Consider the following 22,804-nt stretch of genomic DNA (forward strand, 5'->3'; position numbering starts at 1 on the left):
CGGCCAAGCCGTCCTTTTTTTACCAAGATGTAGGGTTTGTAGAATCAGAGCTTGTAAGTAGAGTGATTTGTTATTTATTGTTATAAATGTGATATAGTCAAGAACATTTAAGAGCTATATTACTTTGGACTTCGGATAGGTCCCATGGCCAGCACAAATCTAAGCTCAGCTAGGGGCTTGGCTCTATTAGAGATCTCATAACTTTTTACAGTGAAAACATTATGAACTTGTGAGTCTTGGCCTACCTTTTTACATGAATCTGTGTGTCTGTGTATCTGTCTGTGGCACTTTAGCGCCTAAACTAATGAACCGAATTTAATTTAGTTTTTTTGTTTGAAAGGTGGTTTGATCGAGAGTGTTCTTAGATATAATCCAAGAAAATCGGTTCAGCCGTTTGAAAATTATCAGCTCTTTTCTAGTTACTGTAACCTTCACTTGTCGGGGGTGTTATAAATTTTTAATTTACACTTGTAATGTGAATATGTTTGCTGGTTTGTTTTTCAATCACGTCGCAACGGGGCAACACATCGGCATGATTTTTTTGATGGGGATAGTTAAAGACCTGATGAGTGACAAAGGTTAATTTTTATCCCAGAAAAACATAAATCCACGCGGACGAAGTTGCTGGCATCAGGTTTATCGCGATATTGTACTAATATCTTAAATATCACTCACGGTGAGGGAAAGATGATGTATGCGAACTTGTGAAATCCACCAACCTTAACTTGGACAACTTGGACTATGGCCTAAAGCCTTAAATCCTTTTCATTCTGAGAGGATGAGTGTCTCAGTGTGTTTTCATCTTTTTGAAATGGCTAAAAATGATATCCAAAAAATAGAGTTTTAGTCGTTTATTATCTTATCAACAGCTGATCAAATCACTTAAATCTGATCACCTAACCTGCAGTACAAGGACCGTGGAAATCTGTATTTGAACACACACACAAACACATGAGACACTATAGCTTAATTAAGGCCCAAACACAAGTAAAGGTGCACGGTCGCGCAGCTGTAATCTGACAAGGTTCTTCAAATTCTGAAGATCTTTCTCAGACACATACTCAACCATTTGCAACTGCCCATTTGGCAACAGAATGTAGTACATCCCAACACTCTTCTGCACTTCCACTGGTTCCGCCAATGTTTCTGCTTGAGGATTATCCGTGGTTGGTACCCCATAAGTATTTTCTGGTACACCATATGTGTTCTCTGGGGCACCATAAGTTTTTTCTGGAACCCCATAATTCGTTGATGGCGGAGTAAGTTCCTGTGGTAACGTGAATGCTTGACCATCTGGCTTCCACCCAGAAGCTGGGTATGGACCAGTAGCTTCAGGAGGTCCGTAAGTATCCATTGGAGTAGCAGTAGTGTCCATTGGTAAAGTAAATGCTGCACCAGAAGGTTTCCAACCTGATGGTGGATACGGGCCAGTAGCAGTAGTCGATTCTACTGTGGATTCTGTTGTTGTCGGTGCTAACTCTTGTCTTTGAGACCTGAACCTCGCTCGGAAGCGAGGTGGTTCAGCCATTACACCCAAAATCACACAGAAAATCATTAAACACTTCATTGTTAGTTCTGAAGAGCTGGTAACTTGTCTAATTGTTATTCAAAATTTAACTGATGTCTAGCTAATCTTTGGTGTCGAATTTATACCACTATGATAGTTGTTTAATTGTTCTTTGTGTATCATATTTGGTCTGGAGCTAAGGCCGTAGGGAGGATAGAGTAATGTGAATGTAGAGACACAGGACACGTATGTGGTGACTGCCATTGAACTGTATGACGTCAAACAGCATTTGATATCCTTGAATGAGTGAACAATGCTATTCTAATTAGAACTATTGGATGCAATCAGACAGTTACATTAGTATGAATATTATAAATGCAAAAGTGTGCGTGCCTGTTTGCCTGTATGTTTGTAATTTTTTCATATACAAAGGATTAAAAGCTTAATCTGCTATAATCCGCAGAAAAATGGAAATCTGTATGGTACAACATCCAGCATGCGACATGCACCACCTAACCTGGTACTAGCATCCGAACCAGTGGTAAATTATTGTGACGACAAACATACTACTGGCTAAGGTTTGGAATACTCTTCCGCGATCTGTGTATCCTACCAATTACAATCCGGGTATTTTTAAAACAAGAGTGAAACTGCATCTTCTAGGTAAACGCGTCCTATCTTAGGCCATATTATCACTTTCCATTAAGTGTGACTGTGGTCAAGCGCTTGCCTATAAAGAATTTTAAAAAATCATACTTGTATTAAAAAACAATAAACAGCCATCATCGAGTGCACGTGACCTTAATAACGTACGTGCTCACGCCGAGAGTGTGCTGTACATGTAAATGACGCCCGGCATTGTATGGCGACGCGGCTCTCATTTAATTGTAATGCATTTACATACCATGCAAGTGTGAACTCACTAATTACAGTGTTATATTGTGATTTGTGACATAACACATCCTTGAATGATTGTGATATGAGCTGTGGTTTGATTTAATATTATTCATCACCGTCGTGATCGACCCCTTTCACTGGCCCACTACTAAGCACAGGTCTGAGAAGGGTTTGGGCCATGTGGATTGGCAGACTTCACACACCTTTATCAACATTATGGGAAGTCTCAGGCATGTAGGTTTCCTCACAATGTTTTTCTTCACCGATAAAGCAAGTAATATCAACTAAGAACGCATATATGTAAACCTGTGATACGCATATATGTAAAAGTTAGAGGTATGTGCCCAGGATCGAAGTCGATCCGGGATAGTAGCCGATGTCTTATCTTAGCATTTGAGACACTAGTTACTCTACATGAAATAAATAGGTACATTTTTAACGACCTCCCTGATGGAGTGAGCGTTGTGGTCTTATTAGTTGGAGGTCCCAGGTTCGATTCTCGGCAGGGTTAATTTTATAATTTCTAAATTTCCTCTGGTCTGGTCTGGTGGGAGGCTTCAGCCGTGGCTAGGCTAGCCACCCTACCGGCAAAGTCGTGCTGCAAAGCGATTCAGCGTTCCCGTACGATGCCGTGTAGAAACCAAAGGGGTAGGTACCTATGTGCTATAAGTTTATTAAAAACTGCCATGCCCCTTCCAGGGTTGTCCGCTTCCGTTGACTGCATTATTACTTACCACCAGTGAGATTGCAGTCAAGAGCAACTTGTGTCTACTTTAAGCAGTGTAAATTAAAATTTTATAACACCCACGACAAGTGAAGGTTACAGTAACTAGAAAAGAGCTCATTAACTTTCAAACGGCTGAACAGATTTTCTTGAATTATAGCTAAGAACACTCTCGATCAAGTTAAAAACAGATTTAAACCACTACGCTCTCACCGCCTGCTTACCTATACCTTAACAGTCCCTGATAAACATCTGACAAAGACATTCTCACAATGTGTGAGCCCAAGTCACCACTAACAACGGTTTTGCCGACATAAAGGCCATTCTACGTCGATGCCCTCACTTCCCGAGAGCGTCCCGTGCCAATAAAAGCAATAACCATCAGCATAGAAACATGTCTCTTACTGCTTGCAGTTAGGGCTGCCATAAAATCTATAATAGATTATAGATTTTACTTGGACTTCATTTTTTAGTGTGAGCCCTGGACATATAATATCTACTATATTGTAGACTAGCTGATGCACGCGACTTCATTCACGTGGATATAGGATTTTAATAACCCCGTGGGAACACATTGATTTTTCGGGATGAAAAGTAGCCTAAGTGTTAATCCAGGGCATAATTCCTTTCCAAAATTCCTTTCCAAATAGCAAAATCGGTCTAGTAGTTTTTGCATGAAAGAGTAACAAACATAGACACGGACACACAAACTTTCGCCTTTATAAGTAAAGTTTAAGTGTGATAACGAGTATATTTAAATTTAAAAATAATTTTCCCCCCTTTTTAGCAAGATCAAAAAAAAAGATGCTGATACTCTAAATTTAGTTTAGAGGAAAACATCAGTATCTAAGTCTTCTACCGGATACTCTATGGTCTTCAAAAATAGAACAAATCTGGAGAAACCCGGTTGGGTGGCAACCCTACTTGTAGTAAAAAAGGAAAGCTCACCGCTCAGCACACATGCACCGTCCAATTTAATCTGAAACAGAAATTAATGGAAATTAATTGAAACGCTCTTCATCGAGGAGCAATAGGATGATAAAAGAAAGCGCAGAAATTTTCCAATAAAGGAATATTAGTAATTTTTTTTATTATTTCAGATTATCTATCCTTTGCGCATCGTATTTGCGGTCACAATCCGTTTAATATTTAAGTCGATTGAAAACAGTGGCGGGCTAACTTGACGGGGTATGGCAGTTTAATTAAGAGAAGTTTCCCTAGCGCGGCCCAATCAAAGTAGTTTGGTTCTCACATGAACCAGTTGAACACATTTTCGTATTTTCCCCTTTACTTGTGCTATAAGACCTGCGCCAAATTTCATGATTCTAGAATCTAGGTCAACGGGAAGTACTTTATAGGTTTCCTTGAAAGACATGACAGACAGACGGACAGACAGACAGACAACCAAGTGATGCTATAAGGGTTCCTTTTTAGGGTTCCGTAGCCAAGTGGCAAAAAACGAAACCCTTATGGATTCGTCTGTCTTCGTTTTGGCTAGCCTTCTAGTTTCTCCGTAAAGTTCTGTCAGCAGCGAGCCCAACGATACGTTCCAAGAGATCGTTCGGTATTCCGAAAGTCACGAATTAAATACCTACTTAGCCAGACATTAGACCATTTTGTTAGGTCCCATACCAAAATTGACAATAGCTCTGTTTGTGCAGATGTTATTAAATAATTTATTGCCAATTAAACAAATATTTTTAAGGAAAATTAATAGTGTTTATTCGGCATCGTAAAAGGTATATAACGGTGACAGTTAGGTGGTTCTACAATGTACATAGTCGGTTCATTGGTCTTTAATGGATGCGAATCCTAAGGCCTAAATAAGATGGACCTAAGATTTATACTGCTATGCTGTGTGCTTGGTGTAAGTTATTATTTTTATTCTATAATTATTTATTAGTTGTGTAACCACTAAGCTGTGATAGCTTAGTGGTTAGAAGGTCCGTCTCCTAATCGGAGGTCGGGGGTTCGATCCCAGGCACGCATCACTAACTTTTCAGTTATGTGCGTTTTAAGCAATTAAATGTCACTTACTTTAACGGTGAAGGAAAACCTGCATGCCTGAGAGTTCTCCATGTTCTCAAAAGTATGTCAAATCTGCCAATCCGCATTGGGCCAGCGTGGCAGACTATGGCCTAAACCCTTCTCATTCTGAGAAGGAGACCCGTACTCAACAGTGGGGCGGAAATGGGTTGATCATGACAATTTTATCAGTTAGCCTTTGACTACTTAGAGTCTTATACAAAAGATTGAGCGAATTTTCACCGTTTTTTGGGTTCCGTATAGACCGTATCCGAAGGATAAAGTTTAGGCATGGGCGCATGGGTTCTTACCTAAAAACACAAAATCAGGTGGGTATTATTAGGATACTTGCATAATCCCGAGTGACACCGGCTAGGTGTATAATTTTTTCGAACGATATTTTAAAAACCTAAATCCACGCGGACGAAGTCGCGGGCATCAGCTAGTATGCCATAAATCCAAATCTGTTCAGGCATTTATTTATTTATTTATTTATTTATTTATTTCATTGCTGTCATGTACTAATAACTATATAACTTAAAGCTAAATAAGTATAGTTACATGACGCCCTGTCAGGGCATCGCAATTTACAATAATATATTAATTTCATTTATTTATTTAGAAGTTATGGTGGAATAAAGAAACTCATATTATACATACGTAAGTAAATATGTACGTGAACCCAAAACACACACCTTTTTTTGGGCAGTGGTTTGATAAAAATCGCTAGGTTTTTTTTTAGGATTTTCGTTTTTGATGTCATTTTGTTAGGTTTTAAAAGACGTGTGTACATTTTGAAACCCATTTTTCAGCATAGTGCTAGTTCAAAATATAATCTTTTTAGCTATGCGATTTTGATGTAAAAGTAAAGCATATTTTTCAGAGAGTCTCCTACAAACTTGTGATTTTCCACGTATTGAAACTTTGAGGATGTGGTGCGCTAAATAAGTATCAACTTTAAATCTATCTGTGAGCAGTTTAATGAGTATAATTTCGTAGAAACCTCAAGGGTACGAAGCTAGAAGGAACATCAGCCGCCTAATTATAATTTGGCAGAATCGGTAAAATCATGTTACTCCCACGCCACGTGATGTTTGCCTGGAGATTCCTATTAGTATGCTAAAATGGTCGGTCGTTGGTCGTACGGTTCAAGTGAAAAGAGGCATGCGTTTTATTTATACAGCTATTTTGTATTTATTGTCGATATCTAACCTAATGCTATGTGACAATCTGGCAAATTTTGTTGTACACCATAATATCTAACTAAAATATATTCTAGTGCTATTCTTCTCCACTGGCAGCCTTATGAAAGGGATAGCAATACATTTAAACCTGCCATTTTGGTTTAATTTAGAGATTGTATACAAGAGACATATTACTATTATGTAGCTTCTATTAGTAGATGACTACCTATTTAACAGGGCTCTCTCCGTCACTTACTCCATACAATCGTAGTCCCAATATCATTTGAATATTAGGTAAGTAACCAAAGTCCATGAAATTTTGCAGACATGTTTTAGAAACTAATATCTGTGCCTGTGGCGTTTTATATTTTTCTAAAAATATGTAGTTTTAAAATTACAGGTGCTCAAAGATTTGTATGTGAATTTTTAAGACCTACGCGGTCTTAAAAACTTTGAAACCGAATATTTTAACGGAAATCTGGAAAACCACAGGCATAGATATTAGTTCCCGGAACGTTTCTACAAAATAAAATTCCATTGAGTATGATTGGTTAGTATTCCAATGAGAGGCGAACTACGTTTGTATGGAGCGAGTGACGGAGAGACCCCTCTTAAGTTTTAAAAATATCCTTCCATAGATTTCCTTCATATTTTTTCATACTTATATGCCTGATTTTATTATTTCATCTTATCCAAATAATACTCATTTAAAAATAATAGATTTTAGAGACTTTGCTCACGGCAATTGTTGAAATTCGTTAAATGAAACTATACCTAATATTGGGTTGCGATTAGTGAATAACATAAAGTTGCATTCCCTTTATAAATTCCACTCTGCATTAAAAAGACATAAGTAATAGCCAATAGGCTAGAACTAAACTATGGCTTATACCATACGCAAGCTTCAAAGGATAAAACAGCACTTTAGCAATTAAATCGTAAATGGAACGTAAGTAGACATGCAAATGTTATGAAATTAACGCAAACTTTATACACTGGGCGTGGATTTGCGCAGAACACTCGCAATCAAAGCTTTCAGTAAACCTATTTGCGTAGAAGCCCATCCCTAGGGATTACTTAGAGGAAAATGGACAACACTTATACGTATTTATCTATTTAACCGCAGACCCAAAAAGAGGGGTGTTGTAAGTTTGACATGTGTATCTGTGTATCTGTCTGTGGCATCGTAGTTCCTAAACTGATGAACCGATTTTAATTTAGTTTTTTTTTATTTGAAAGATGGCTTGATCGAGAGTGTTCTTAGCTATAATCCAGGAAAATCGGTTCAGCCGTTTGAAAGTTATCAGCTCTTTTCTAGTTACTGTAACCTTCACTTGTCGGGGGTGTTATAAATTTTTAATTTACACTTGTTATAGGGTCATTTTAAAAACTCAGGAGGCTTATTCTGTATCTTAATGGGTAGTAGCTACTAGCTACTTCTTAGTGGTCGACCACGTCATTCCTTAAGTATAGCTATCTGCATGCCAAATTTCAGCCCAAGGTCCAATAGTTTGTGATATGCGTTGATATATCAGTCAGTCAGTCAGGTTTTCCTTTTATATATTTGTATGTATAGATAAGTAATTATTCTACCTACGAGTATTCTGCCAAGTATTTTTCTTTCCTCTTCTACTTAGAGTGAAACTTGTACTGGGAGTGAACAAGACTAAGCTCCAACGCGTGAAATACAAAATTACAACATTTCGAACTCGGTCTTTTAGCAGTATACTTTTGAGGTTTCTCGTATTTACCGTATAGGCAGGTGGGAAACATCCACGGAAATCTAATTACCAGTACTTTAGGACCGTTTTAATCTGATTTACGTGTCTTAGATTTCGTTAATTGCCCCAATTCGAAACACATAAAAACGCTATTGGTATTTAATTGCTTACTGAGTAAATAAAATGTTTGCGAGATCGTTATTTAGCAGTAAATCATATGAAGCCATTAAAGTGTTTATAATTATGTGCCTGTTTAAAAGAAACAAAAGGAGTAGGTTTATAAGAAGTAAAAGAGCGTGAAAGATGTGTATTAAAGCTTCCGTGAGTGTTGATGTAAAAACATGTCGTATTTGCTCAGTAGATATTTCAGTTTAATTTAGAGATAAGCTAGACAATTTTTCTTCTTTAATTGTATGAGTTGTAGAAATGGATTAAAGACAGCAAATAATTTTTCTATTACATTATACATTACAATTCTGTGAAGCCTTTTCAGCAGGGTATGACTATGTGTAAGTAGGTGAGTAAAGAAAACCCCACTAATACGACCGCTTTTCATAGCTTCGCTCTCCTTTGGAAAAATATTCAGATTTCAGTCAATAAAGCTATGAAAGAGTTGACAGCGATCAGTGGTCCTACGTCCTCAATCCCCAATTAGATAAATGGTTTTCCACATATATCCCTTAGATTTTCGCTTTTTTCTTCAAAAAGGATGCTCACCTTTGATGTTTTTTATCCAAATAGACTTTTTGAAACCTTTTTTGAATCATCTTCAGTTAAAAAAAATCTATCGCTGCTTTGGAAAGTTGATGTAATGTCCGTTAGGTCAATTTTTTCATAAAAAATATAGCCTTTGTCACCCGGACCTTTACAACTAATCAATTGACACCTCAGTCATCAAAATCAGCCCAGAGTTTAACCGCTATGGTGGAACACACAGAATTTGGATACAAACATACATACATACATAGACTGCTAAAATCATAACCCTTCCTTTTAGCTTTGCCGCAGTCGGGTAAAAACTAGAAACGATGGCGAGTAACGAGAGGCAAGTTGGGATAGTTTCTTCGCTGGACTGTCAGCGAGTGTGTGAGTGCGACAGGCGAGTAATCGCCATCGGAAGTTCCATAAAGATAAACCATTTGACCCGTAAACTGTAACTGCCATCAAGTACTAACCAAATATTTACCGTAACTCGGTTAAACTTGACCGCAGGCCTTCTAGTAGCGACAACAAATCCAATTTCAATAGCTCAACAGGCTGAGGAGCCGACTGAATTCTAAAAGGTCGGCGGTTCAAACCCCAACCGTTGCACTATTGTCGTACCTACTCCTAATACAGCTTTGCGCTTAGTTGGAGGGGAAAGGGGAATATTAGTCATGATTAACATGGCTAATATTCTTTAAAAAAAAAAAAAAAAAAATTATATACCGCTGCCAGTGTCAAGATCGAGTTATCCCGCGGGACTGCCGGGGATGGGATGAGGGTTGATCGCCTTTGCTCTCGTCCCGTTCTCAAGTTGTTTTTTGATTGATTGAAACCATGCAGAAAGAAATTGGCTTTAGTAGTCAACCAATAAACTTATCCTAACCTAATACATTAATCCTAATCGCTATCTATATTAATATTATTATAAATACGAAAGTTTCACTATCAGAGAGACAGACATATTATCTGCTAGTTTTTCATGACCCATTTAACCAATTTTGCCGAAATTTGGTACGGAGTCAGCTTCCAATCCGAGGATAAACATAGACTAAGTAAGTACTTTTTATTTCGGAAAATCAAAGAGTTTCCACGAGGTTTTTAAAACCTAGATCTACGTAGACGAAGTCGTAATAGTAAATAGTCGTATTATGTAAATTAGAATATTGGCTAATTTTGCTAATATTGGCTTTTTTGAAACCCTCGGTGTGCGAGTCTGACTCACACTTGGCCGATTTTTTAATTATTTTTTAACTAAAATAAATTAAATTTTAGTAATTAGATAAGGCTAACAGCTAGATTCAAGTTTTATTGTAATATTTTCAATTGGCAGAACTTAATTATTAATATTATGCACGCTGTATACAAGCGCCAATAGTAGGTAAATTCAATTAGTAGGTACTTAGGTATAAATTCCATGGCCAGTGTAGAAATCCAACTCTCCCTAGGGATTGTCTGGACGTTGGATAAGGGTCGCTGTCGCATTTGTCAGACACTTAAATATTTGTCACCGAAAACAGTTAACCTTCCCAAATACCTACTCCATGACTCTTACTCGCACTGACATATTATATTCTTGAAATAATGCGTTGTAGAATATGTTCTAGAAACGCAGTCTTAAAATTTTCTTCTGAAACTCAAAATTTTGCATGAATATTTTCTCTGTAACATAAACGGGGGCTAGGTAACTAAAAAACTAAAAAAAACATTTTCAGAAATTCTATCCCAACAAAGCCGGGACAGGTTAGCTCATAAATGAATCACGCAAGCGCGCTCCATCTTAGGCTGCATCATTACTTGCTAGCAAGTCAGCAAGTCTGATTACAGCCAAGCGCTAGTCTATAAAATAATTTAAAAAAAATGAATAATTTTTTTTATACTTAATTCTTTATATTATCTACCTAAAAGTTATTTTGATTGCGGGTACACAGGCATTCCTTCTATTCATCGATGCTTCTATTATCTACTTTATATTGTTTACCTTTTCTTTTCTGTATGTTACTGAAAGGTTACTGATATATGGAATCTAATATGTAAACTCCATTTTCCTTTGTTATATTCATTAAAGACAACAAATTAAACATTAAATATATTTGTAATTTTTTATAGTGTTTAACCCACACTCAAAGAAAACAAATTAAAAAAAAATCAAAATTATTTATTATACTTTTTGTTTAGCTACACATGTAATGTACCTAGGTATGAAGTCGAGCGAGCATATTAAAACAAAATTAGAAATCCAAGAGTGAAGCTCGCCCGACTTCATACCTAGGTACATTACATGTGTAGCTAAACAAAAATTATTTTCTACTTTTTAGTGTTTTTTGTTTTTGAAGTCGGTTTTATTTTTCTTTTGAAAATTTTTTATTTCACAATTTTTAGTGGCCCCACTGTACTATAATAGCTATGCCCAGTTAAAACCCTACTGTTTACTAAGCTATTACAGTGATCGCGAGCAATTTGCTCTTATCCATTGAGGAGTTCTGTTCTTCATCTCCGAAGATATTCATCAGATCTTCACCAAATTTATATGGGACCATCTGCACAGTATACCTACCCTTTCAAACAAAAAAAATTTTTTCCAAATCGGTCCAGGGGTCTTTGAGTAATCGGGGAACATACATAAAAAAAAAAAAAAAAGATCCCGACGAATTGAGAACCTCCTCCTTTTTTGGAAGTCGGTTAATAAAGATATTCATAAAGAAAGAAACAGCGCAGGTGCAAAACAATTACATAACGAAATAAAGCAATCTAAAATCAGAGTATAAACCGATTGACCTAAACTGTGACTGGCATCCAATAAACAGCAAAATTCACGATAAATGTAAACGTTCCAGCAAACCGCAGGTGTTATGTAGCAGCGACAAGTATGAATTCAATTTGCTTGTATTGAAATGAATTGAAATTGTATAGGTATTAGGTACGTATACAGGTTGGCAGCGCGAGACCAACTTTTGCCGCGGGAATTCTGGAATGTGGACTAAGAATTATAGCTTGACTATAATAATAATAATTTTTCTTCTATATTTTGTGCGTTTCCCGCACTTAGATGTTGTCCTTCTAGAGCAGCTCTCCACCAGATCACTCCGGTAGCAGAACCTTCTTTAGAATCAAAGGAAACCAGATTAGCAAAGACTTCAGAAATGCTTATTGGCTAATGTAAGCTTTGTGTTGGATGGTTAAATGACTGCATTTCAGCAGCATATTATTAAATTCTGGCGGTGTCTCGTCGCTCTCCATGCATGTTCTGTATAAATAAATCGCTGGTGATAATTATAGACACCTACTGAAAATAGAAACTAGATAGGCACTAATATAAACTAAGGCCACAGAGACCAATCTTAATGGATACCTGATAAAGACTACTTAGGATGGGTGTAACAGAAAATAACACGATATACGCCTACCTTATGTATGTTAATTACTACATGCCTGCTACACGCTAGCAACAGTAACAAATAAATGACACCGCCATATATCAGGAGTCACGACAACAACGTTTAATTTCAGCTCAAAACTCATGTAGGTACCTACTACCTACCTATCATAATTTGATCTGATAGTCGAGAGATCTCCGATTGTAATGTATTTAAATAAATTTTTGAGTGTAAAAATTTAAAAATTAGCTAACTACCAACAAATAAAATTTTCACGCACAACAAACGGAAACGTTTAAGTGCGGAAACCAGCCCAGAGAGAAGAAGAAGAAGAAATAAACTCAATTTAGTTAAGAAAAGAAAAAAAACATACATAACATATTTATTGTGGTATTTTATTTCTATAAACATTTATAAACTGTTATAAAACGGAACCATAAACTGTTTATTTTGAATTGAAAAGATTTATTAATTAAATAATTATTTGCGCCGGACTAAATAAAATAGCTCTTACGTTAGAGTAAACATTGCTCGTACAAATGTGTCAGGCGCTCTCTTATGTTTAAATTATTCAGATGATAAGTACATGGAGATAGATGGGCTCAGGTGGTTACTGTGTAAATGTGACAATTTACTAATGTACTATGTGTCGCTGCGTCGTTTTACATAGAAATATCTGTGGCATGTCGCACGATGCGCTCCGGCGCCGCACCGGACTTGCAACCACCGAGACGAGGCGGGGAGGGGTGAATGCGTTGCGACGTCGGAATGGCACCGCTCAGTTGTTTACGCTGACTATACTGTCTGTTAGGACAGTCAGTCTGTCCAACTCTGCTACGGCGCCGCTGCGACTTAACAACGTTGCGGCGCCGCACCGCTCGTGTGCCGCTGATACGGTGAAATCTTTGCGGTGCGGTGCCACAACGCATCTTGTGCCCCCAGCCTAACACTTCAGCTACGTTATTACTGGCAACTCATTATTTGCCTGTTATGCTGTGTTAAATGAAACTGTTTGAACACACACAGAAAATTGGACTATTTATCTGCTCCGGAGTCAGGTTTTGATGCTCAGCGTTCCGAGCCCGGAGTTACGAAGCTTCCAAGCTTCATTGAATATATTGAATTTGATTAGATAATGGGTTTGATTTGAATATTTTTTGCTCTTTAAGTTAAATGTTCAAGTATGTTAAGCATGCAACGCAACAAATCAGTTAGAAAAATAAAAGGAAAACTTTACTTTACGACTTAGTAAAATTAATTAGTAAGAATATTCTTTTAGATTTTTTTTAATGCTTTCCATGGATCAAATTACATGATTTTTACTCTATTCCATATGTACAACTTATGAAGACTCTGTATGTAAATAAAAAAACCCGCTGCAAAAGTGCTACTTTTTTCTAAAGATATGAAAATTGAAACTCAGGTTATGTTCACCATAGCTCCGGTTTTACAAACGAACCTGTAGTCTTTCGAAGCTCCGGAGCTTACCCCAGAACTCCGGAGCTCAAGCCCTAACACACCTTTATGGAGAGGTCCACACTATATGCAGAACTCTCAGGCGTTTCCTCGCGATGCTTTACTTCAACGTTACAGCAAGTGATACTTTACTTTTTTTAATGGTGATGGAGAGAGAGGTTAATTAATATTGGTTTGTAAAATTTGAAGAATTCGCTTCGATCCGTTGTCGGTATGAATGGACCCTAAGTGTTTGATACAATAAAATACAGGTTTATTATCAATTTTGCTAGTACTATTATACACCTATAAAAGTCAACAAATTGTGAATAGATACGTTTAGTTCAGTTTTGAAATTATTCAAAATGTACTATGTAGCGTTACTTAATTCCATAATTATAATATTACACGTAAGTACAGTTTCATTATAGGTATATGCATATGAAATATGAGCTACCACTGCATCAAATTTAATTTAAATTCGTTCAGTAGTTTTCGCATGATGCAGGCAAAGACAGACAAACAGACAAACAAAAATTAAAAAAAAGTGTTTTATGATCTATATCGATAACAATGTTCCCTTCGATTAAAATTTTCAAAATATATTTAATGTACAGAAATCATCCAGTTATTATTATACTAGCTGATGCCCGCGACTTATTCCCGTAGATATAGGTTTTTAAAAATCTCGAGGGGAATTCAATGATTTTTCTTGAGGAAAAGTAGCCTATGTATTAATCCAGGCTATCTGCATTCCAAATTTCAGATAAATTCATCCTCTAGCTAATGCGTGATGGATTAACAAACATCCATACATACATACAAACTTTCACGTTAATAATATCAAATAGGATGTACAGAAACCGTCCAGTTATGTACAGTTTTATTATAAGTATGGATTGTGCTAGCTGACTTCGTCCGCGTGGATTTAGGTTTTTCGATATGACGAAAGAACTCTTTGATTTTCAGGGATAAAAAGTAGCATAGTGCTAATCCAAGATATTATCTATCTCCAATCGAAATTTCAGCTAAATCCGTCTAGTAGTTTTTGCGTGAAGGAGTAACAAACATACATACACACAAACTTTCGCCTTTATAATACTAGTGCGATTAGTGTGATAGATTGTGGTCTGAACACAATACATATTTTATACTTTTTCCAGCAAAATGTGAACGCTGTTCTGGTTCCCGTGGAGCAGGGGATTTTGCGAGGAGTGGAACGAATGACAGTCACCAAAGATGCTGTCTACAATAGCTTCAAAGGCATACCGTATGCCGCCCCACCTGAAGGTGACCTGAGATTTCAGGTATTTTATTTCAAGTTTTACATTATTTTTACTTTTAAAATTTAAGCGCAAAGACAAATCTCCTATTATTTTATTGTTTTTTTTAGCTAATTTTCAACTTATTATAGATTAGATCCGTGGTCCTTAACGGATTCCGTTTTTCCTTTTTAAGGTACGGAACCCTAAAAAATGAAAAAGCAACGACTCGATACCCTTTGTTACTGTAGAATGCTTTTTCATCTAAACGGCAAAGATGCGAAATCATCGATCTTTACTCTCGGTCAACTAATAAAATACATATTATCAGTAATTGTCAGAAAAAATTGACGCACGCCAGAAGGCACTCAGCTCATACATTTTTACAGTAAGCCCCACAGAGTATCAGACTTTTACCGGTCTTCAGAGTGCGATAGAAAGTTCTCCGGTTGTCGATTTCTGTATGTGGCTTGCCTTATAAAATTAATATAACTTACTACTAGATCGTTTAATTAATATGCGTCTATTTATATTTTAGCCTCCCCAACCAGCACCACGTTGGACGGGCGTAAGAAATGCAACACAGCATGGAAACATCTGCACACAAGTAGACTTCTTCACTGGGGAGTATTTACCATCATCAAGCGAAGATTGTCTCTATTTGAATGTTTACACTCCCAACGTGATGCCAACCTCGCCATTGGCAGTCATGGTTTTTATTCACGGAGGCGGCTTCCAAAGTGGGTCGGGCAATGATGACACCTTCGGACCAGATTTTTTCATGAGCCTTAACATTGTTCTTGTGACAATAAACTATCGACTGGACGCTCCTGGATTTTTGAGTTTGGGATCTAAAGAGGTACCTGGAAATGCCGGTATGAAAGATCAAGTCGCTGCTTTAAAATGGGTGCAACGAAATATCGCTCAATTCGGTGGCAACCCGAATAAAGTCACCATCTTTGGGAACACCGCCGGCGCTATATGTTGTCTTCTACACGCCGTATCGCCGATGTCTAAAGGCCTATTCCACAGAGTGATTGCAATGAGCGGGGTGCCTATTTTTGACATTGGTAATGAGTTTGAATCGCCACGAAGAGGCTTTGCGCTTGGAAAAATTCTGGGATATGAAACCAAGAACTCTACTGCGCTTTTTGAATTCTTTCAAAATGTCCCAGCATATAAATTAATAAACACTAGACCATATACAATAATTGCGGAAATATATATAAATAATCCCGCGAAAATGTTTCAGTTTGGGCCGGTCGTAGAGCAAGACTTTGGTCAGGAGAGATTTTTAATTGAAGACTCTGTAGAAGCGATCATAAATGGAAATGTTAATGATGTCGATATAATGATAGGTTACTCTAATGCCGAAGGATTGTCTGGTGTCTCTTATTTCGAAGAGTATTTGATTTATGTATACAACAGATTTCCTGAGTTATTCAATCCTAGAAGATTTCTGTACTATATCAGTCCAGTTCAATATTTACCGTTGTCTGATGCTATTGTGGATTATTACTTCGGAGAAAAGCCTGTTAGCATAAGTACGATAGAGGAGTTCGCTACTTATATCTCTGATACATATAAATATCAATCGTTGAGGCAAATGAGCGACGTATATTATACATTTACAAAAAGGAAGTACTTGTATCGATTCAGTGGCGTAACAGAAAGAAACGTTTACAGCAGAGATGCGCTTAAATATGGATTAAAGGGAGCCGGCCGAGATGATATTGAGATGTATTTATTCCAAGCAAACAAGTTCAACTTGCCAGTTGTTACAAATAGTAAATCATACAGAATAATCAAGCAGATAACAACTTTATTTACCAACTACGCTAAATTTGGGTAACTATGAATAATTAATAGTAGCAGTATAATTTATTTTTAATACAGTTAATTGCCACATCTTCTGACGGAAGGTTTATGTAGGAAAATGCAGCCATCATATTATTATTGCACCATTCCACGCGGATATGATTGCTAAAACTATGGCGAATCTGCTAACATTTTGTACGCATTTATTACAATATTTTCAGTTAAAAAACATTCAATATATATTAAATATATCAAACTTTAGATTTACAAGGAACCAAAAACTTAATTTGCTATAATCTGCTAAACCAAACAAATCTGCATGTTGCATTATACAGATTTGTTTGATTTAGCGGACTATAAAAAATTAAGCTTTTGGTTTCTGGTTGGTTGGTTGGTTGGTATATCATGAAGTTCCGCAAAATAACGTCTGTTTCTATACAATATACAAAATTTTAGATAGATAAATATGATCTCAATAAATATATAATTTTAGGTAATTTTCATTCATGATTCATGATGTTTTTCTAAGTGTTGCTGTTTTGTTCCAGGAACCCAACGCCTGACTCATCACTGGGAGTAAGATGGGACCAGTACAACGCCACAACACAAAGCTTCTTGGACATCGGAATAAATTTAATGAAGGGAACTGAACCGGAGGCGGCCTTGGTGCGCTTTTGGAGGAACCTATACATACGAGCTCGCGTTCCCTTTTATCATGTTGGAAATAATACAAATAATATTTAAAATATGTACGAACTGTAATTTGTCTTCAATAATTATTTTATTTTTCAAGTTCCAAAGTTACACAGGCCCGAATATTTAAGTACTAGATGATGCCCGCGACTTGGTTCGCGTGGATGTAGGTTTTTTAAAAATCCCTTGCCAACTTTTTAATATTCCGGGATAAAAAGTAGCCTATGTGCTAATCAAGGGTATAATCTATCCCCATTCCAAATTTCAGCCCAATCCGTTCAGTAGTTTTTGCGTGAAGGACACACACATACATACACACAAACTTCTCCTTTATAATGTAAGTGTGATGTTTAGTCCATACAACAAATGTAAAAAAAAATTTATACTTTTAAAAAACCGATTTTTGTTCATTAAAAATATAAGCATCATTACCTATATGTACCTAGTACCTCATTGTGTACCGGCAAGTATTTAAATTAATTAAGGTGTTTTATTTTAATTTTTATATACTAACATGTAAATTGAACTAACACGTCCGCTGGTGGTTTTAAGTTTGCAAGCATTTTAAATTATTGATTTAAATAAAAAAGTACGTACTCAAGTTACGTCAAATATGTATGACGTCACATCTGTGTATTTCATACAAGCTTTCTTACTAAGAGAACGTTTTGTCTTTTGATATTTGGTAAAAAGTCGCTGATTTGAGTAATAGTCATCATCCCTATTCAATACGAGTTTCCTAATTATCTTTCACGAGTTAGTGATAAACTTAACAACGTATGTTAATTTTCTTAAATCGATAAAATACAGGTTTGATAATGATGTCAGTATAAGAGTCAACGAATTCATAATAAGAATGTTAAATTCAGATAAAAGATTACTTGAAATGTACTTAGCTGTAATATTAGTTAATTTCATAATAATATTATATGTAAGTACAAAGTGACAACTACGAGTATCTCTATCTATATCTATATATATATGTATATATTTTCGTCATGTATTATTATCTACATATGTATGTATTTTGTATTATTTCTATTTTGTATTTTGTAGTATTTTCTGTTATGTATTTATTTTATATGTATTTTATCCACCTTAACATATTATAGCATGCCTAATAGTGAAAATATAATCAGTTAATATGGCGTAAAGCCTGGAAAAACAGTCAGGCTATCCAGAGCATTACTTTCCAATTTTTCCCCCAAGAAACCACATAATAATACACTTTAGTTTTCTGTAGTTTCTGTTATTTTAGTTTTCTGTTGTTTCCGTTATTTTATTTTTTGTTGTTTCTGTTACTTTACTTTTTTCTTGTGTCTGGTTTTTTTTGTTTGTTGTTTCTGATATTTAATTTTTTTATTATTTCTGTTATTTTTGTAAACATTTTTTTGTTAATATGGTAATAATGAGATAATAAATAAATGAGAGAAGTAAAATAATACACATTTAATTCTGATACGTACGTATAACAAATATACCCTCAAGGCAAGAGTGAATAGGCATCTTCTAGGCAAATGCCCTCCAACCTAAACCACATCATTGCTTTAACCAGAACGCGAGCAAAAACGAAGACTACTGAGGTACTGATGATTACAGATAAGATACCACTAAAAAAAAAATACGAAAAAAAAATTAAAAATCCTGTGTTTTTAATTTATATCTGACTGACGCTAGAGGTTATCGGACGTTGCGAAAATAGTCCACTCGGAGTCAATGCCTTGTCGTAGCTGGCGCATTGACTCGAATTTTGCACGCTATACATTGCGGGTTTGAAAAATACTATTAATTTATTAAGGTTATTGGCATTGGATTATGTTTAGGCATAGTAAAATAAAGTAAAAGTGTTTGTGTGTTTAGGTAGTATAATACTCTAAGTTTTTGCTAGGATTCTGGTTACACACTGTATTTAGCACGATTCAAGTTACGGTCAAGTGCGAGTCGGGCTCGCACACGAAGGGGTCCGTTCCATCATTTTATTCATTTTTTAATTTCATGGCAGCCATTTTAAAACTTTTATTATTTGTTGCTACAGCGCCAATAGAAATGCACACTCTGTAAAAATTTCAAGTCTCTACTTATTACGGTTGAAGAGGTAAAGTACAGCCCACTGACAGACAGACGGACGGGTGGACAGACTAACAGATAGTGGAGACTTATCTTACTTAGCTTAGAAAAGTCTAATAGTTCTCTAGTAGACTCTCTGGAATATACTTAGCACTTAATCTAGCTTACGCCCGCGACTTCAATATCAAACAAACGACGACACAAATATCAAACTAAATAAATCATAATAGCTATCTGTGTGCCAAACAGTCCGATCCATCTAGTAGTTTGAGCTGAGTGTGTGTGTGTGTGCAGTGTGTGTCTAGTAGTAGTGAGTTTGTGTGTGATAGATGAGTCACTCTGATTTTTTTTTATATTTAGAAGAAGAAGAATACCAAAAGATAGGCGACCTTCTTGCATTACTTATTGTGATCTAAACACTTAAATTATATCAGTAGAATGCGAATGCTGTCCTAGTTCCTGTGGAGCAGGGGATTTTGCGAGGAGAGCAACGAATGACAGTCACCAAAGATGCTGCCTACAACTTCTTCAAAGGCATACCGTATGCCGCCTCACCTGAAGGTGAACTTAGATTTCAGGTATTTCATTTCAAGTTTTACTAAACTGATTCTTTTCGGCAGAGAAAGCACTACTTTACGACCTAAACAGTTTAATTTAGAAATAATTTACAATCGTACTGGAACCTTTCTTGTTACTCGGCCATTATGGGGTACCAGTATGAAGGCCAATGTACATAAAGATGCGATACCGTATAATTGGTAATATTTATCTCTGTTCTCTGCCAACTAATACTAAACTACAAACTAAAGTTTTTGAAAACTCAGTGTTATTGAATCATACATTTAGCTGATCAGGTACTTTACTAAACGTCCATTATATTTTAGCCTCCCCAACCAGCACCACGTTGGAAGGGCGTAAGAAATGCAACACAGCATGGAAACATCTGCACACAAGTAAACTATCTCACTAGGGAGTTTTTACCGTCGAGCGAAAATTGTCTCTTTTTGAATGTTTACACTCCAAATGTGATGCCGACCTCGCCATTGGCAGTCATGGTTTATATTCACGGAGGAGGCTTCGAAAGTGGGTCGGGCAATGATGACACCTTGGGACCAGATTTTTTCATGAGCCTTAACATTGTTCTTGTGACAATGAACTATCGACTGGACGCTCCTGGATTTTTGAGTTTGGGATCTAAAGAGGTACCCGGAAATTTCGGTTTGAAAGATCAAGTTGCAGCTTTAAAATGGGTGCAACGAAATATCGCTCAATTCGGTGGCAACCCGAATAAAGTCACCATCTTTGGGAACACCGCCGGCGCTATATGTTGTCTTCTACACGCCGTATCGCCGATGTCTAAAGGCCTATTCCACAGAGTGATTGCAATGAGCGGGGTGCCTCTTTTTGACATTGGTGTTGAGTTTGAATCGCCACGAAGAGGCTTCGCGCTTGGAAAAATTCTGGGATATGAAACCAAGAACTCCACTGCACTTTTTGAATTCTTTCAAAATGTCCCAGCATATAGATTGGTAGACACTAGACCTTACACAATAATTGCGGAAATATATATAAATAATCTAGTGAAAATGTATCAGTTCGGGCCGGTAGTGGAGAAAGACTTTGGTCAGGAGAGATTTTTAATTGAAGACTCTGTAGAAGCGATCATAAATGGAAATGTTAACGATGTCGATATAATGATAGGTTACTCTAATGCTGAAGCTTTGTCTGGTGTCTTTTATTTCGAAGAGTATTTGATTGATGTATACAACAGATTTCCTGAGTTATTCAATCCTAGAAGATTTCTGTACTATATCAGTCCAGTTGAATATTTACCGTTGTCTGATGCTATTGTGGATTATTACTTCGGAGAAAAACCTGTCAGCATAAGCACGATGAAAGAGTTCGTTACCTATTTGAGTGATACATATAAATATCAATCGTTGAGGCAAATGAGTGACGTATATTTTTCATTTACGAGAAGAAAATTCTTGTATCGATTTAGTGGCGTATCGGAAAGAAACGTTTATAGCAAATATTATGCTCTTAAATATGGATTAAAGGGAGCAGGTCAAAGGGATATTGAGATGTATTTATTCCAAGCAAACGAATACAACTTGCCAGTTGTTACAAATAGTAAATCCTACAGAATAATCAAGCAGATAACGACTTTATTTGCCAACTACGCTAAATTTGGGTAACTTTAGATAATAATTTAATATTTTATTATTATTTTACTATCGCACACAATCATCTTGTGACGGAAGGGTAAATTAAGCTTTAAGTTTTGTTGCAACATTTTCGATAAAAAACATAGCAAAACACAACACAAACAAGAATCCCGTAGGAACTCTTTGATTTTCCGGAATAAAAAGTAATTTATGTCCGTCCCCGGGATGTAAGCTAACTTTGTGCCAAATTTCATTAAAATCGGTTCAGTGGTTGAGCTGTGAAAACTTAACAGACTGACATGCAGACACACTTTCGCATTTATAATATTAGTATAGATATGGATTAATTAGAAACATAAACAAAGAGGAAAATAATCCATAGTTATTTTTTTTTTGATTCTTTAAATCATGATGTTTTCTAAGTGTTCCTTTTTATTTCAGCAACCCAACACCTGACTCGTCATTGGGAGTAAATTGGGAACAATACGACGCCACAACGCAAAGTTTTTTGGACATTGGAATAAATTTAACAAGAGGAACCCAACCGGAGGCATCCGTGGTGCAGTTTTGGAGGAATTTATACATACGAGCTGGGGTTCCCTTTTATCATGTTGGAAATAATACAAATAATATATAATCTGTATGGCCTGCATTTTATCTTCGGCAATCGTTTTATTTTTTAAGTTTCAAAGTTGCACGAGCTCAAAGATTTTCATACAAATCGTTAAACCCGTGTAACTTTAAGACTATAATTTTTTACGGAAGTCTGACAAACTACAGACCATTTGCAGACATAGATTTTATTTTCTAGAGTATCTACAAAATTTCATCGAGTTTTAATTTGAATAGTTTTTAGTTGTATTTAATTATTACAAGACACTTTTTACGGCACTTCGTGAACAAAAGTTTCCCTTTGACATCCTTTGCCTACTCGTAAACTACTTATTGAGAATATTTGAAAAAAAATTGATAGATACTATCCTTTTGTATAAAAGAACATAAAAAATTGGCTCACGATGTATGTCTAGGTACATTTTTTTTAATTCGTCGATGACACCAAAAATAAAATAAATTAATGAAAGCAAAAAAGAAAAAGTATCGTAATACTAGGACCTGGCTCACGAGATTACCGTCATGTGGAGTGTTGACTCAGCGATCGGTACAAACCGATAGTTGTATCAGTCCATGGTCTTATTGCGAACAG

General features: G+C 36.2%; 3 protein-coding genes across 6 annotated transcripts in view; 1 reads left to right on the forward strand and 2 right to left on the reverse strand.

The window, feature by feature from the left end:
- The window catches only part of LOC123870599, a 191,345-nt gene that overhangs the window by 117,105 nt on the left and 51,436 nt on the right, over positions 1 to 22,804 (reverse strand). For all 4 annotated transcript variants that reach the window (XM_045913961.1, XM_045913963.1, XM_045913965.1 and 1 more), the window contains exon 2: positions 4,077 to 4,107. The gene's annotated coding sequence lies outside the window, so the exon portion shown is untranslated. The remainder of the gene's footprint in view (positions 1 to 4,076; positions 4,108 to 22,804) is intronic.
- On the reverse strand, positions 831 to 1,759 carry LOC123870604. The gene has a single exon (XM_045913971.1). The coding sequence runs from the start codon at positions 1,565 to 1,567 to the stop codon at positions 971 to 973; it is 597 nt and encodes a 198-aa protein (XP_045769927.1). The 5' UTR covers positions 1,568 to 1,759; the 3' UTR covers positions 831 to 970.
- Positions 13,901 to 22,245, forward strand: LOC123870469. Its single transcript, XM_045913794.1, has 7 exons — positions 13,901 to 14,002; positions 14,756 to 14,899; positions 15,393 to 16,702; positions 17,221 to 17,407; positions 19,870 to 20,010; positions 20,317 to 21,626; positions 22,042 to 22,245. The coding sequence occupies exons 1-7, from the start codon at positions 13,958 to 13,960 to the stop codon at positions 22,235 to 22,237; spliced, it is 3,333 nt and encodes a 1,110-aa protein (XP_045769750.1). The 5' UTR covers positions 13,901 to 13,957; the 3' UTR covers positions 22,238 to 22,245.

The sequence above is a fragment of the Maniola jurtina genome, chromosome 12, assembly GCF_905333055.1.
Source record: "Maniola jurtina chromosome 12, ilManJurt1.1, whole genome shotgun sequence".
NCBI lineage: Eukaryota > Metazoa > Arthropoda > Insecta > Lepidoptera > Nymphalidae > Maniola > Maniola jurtina.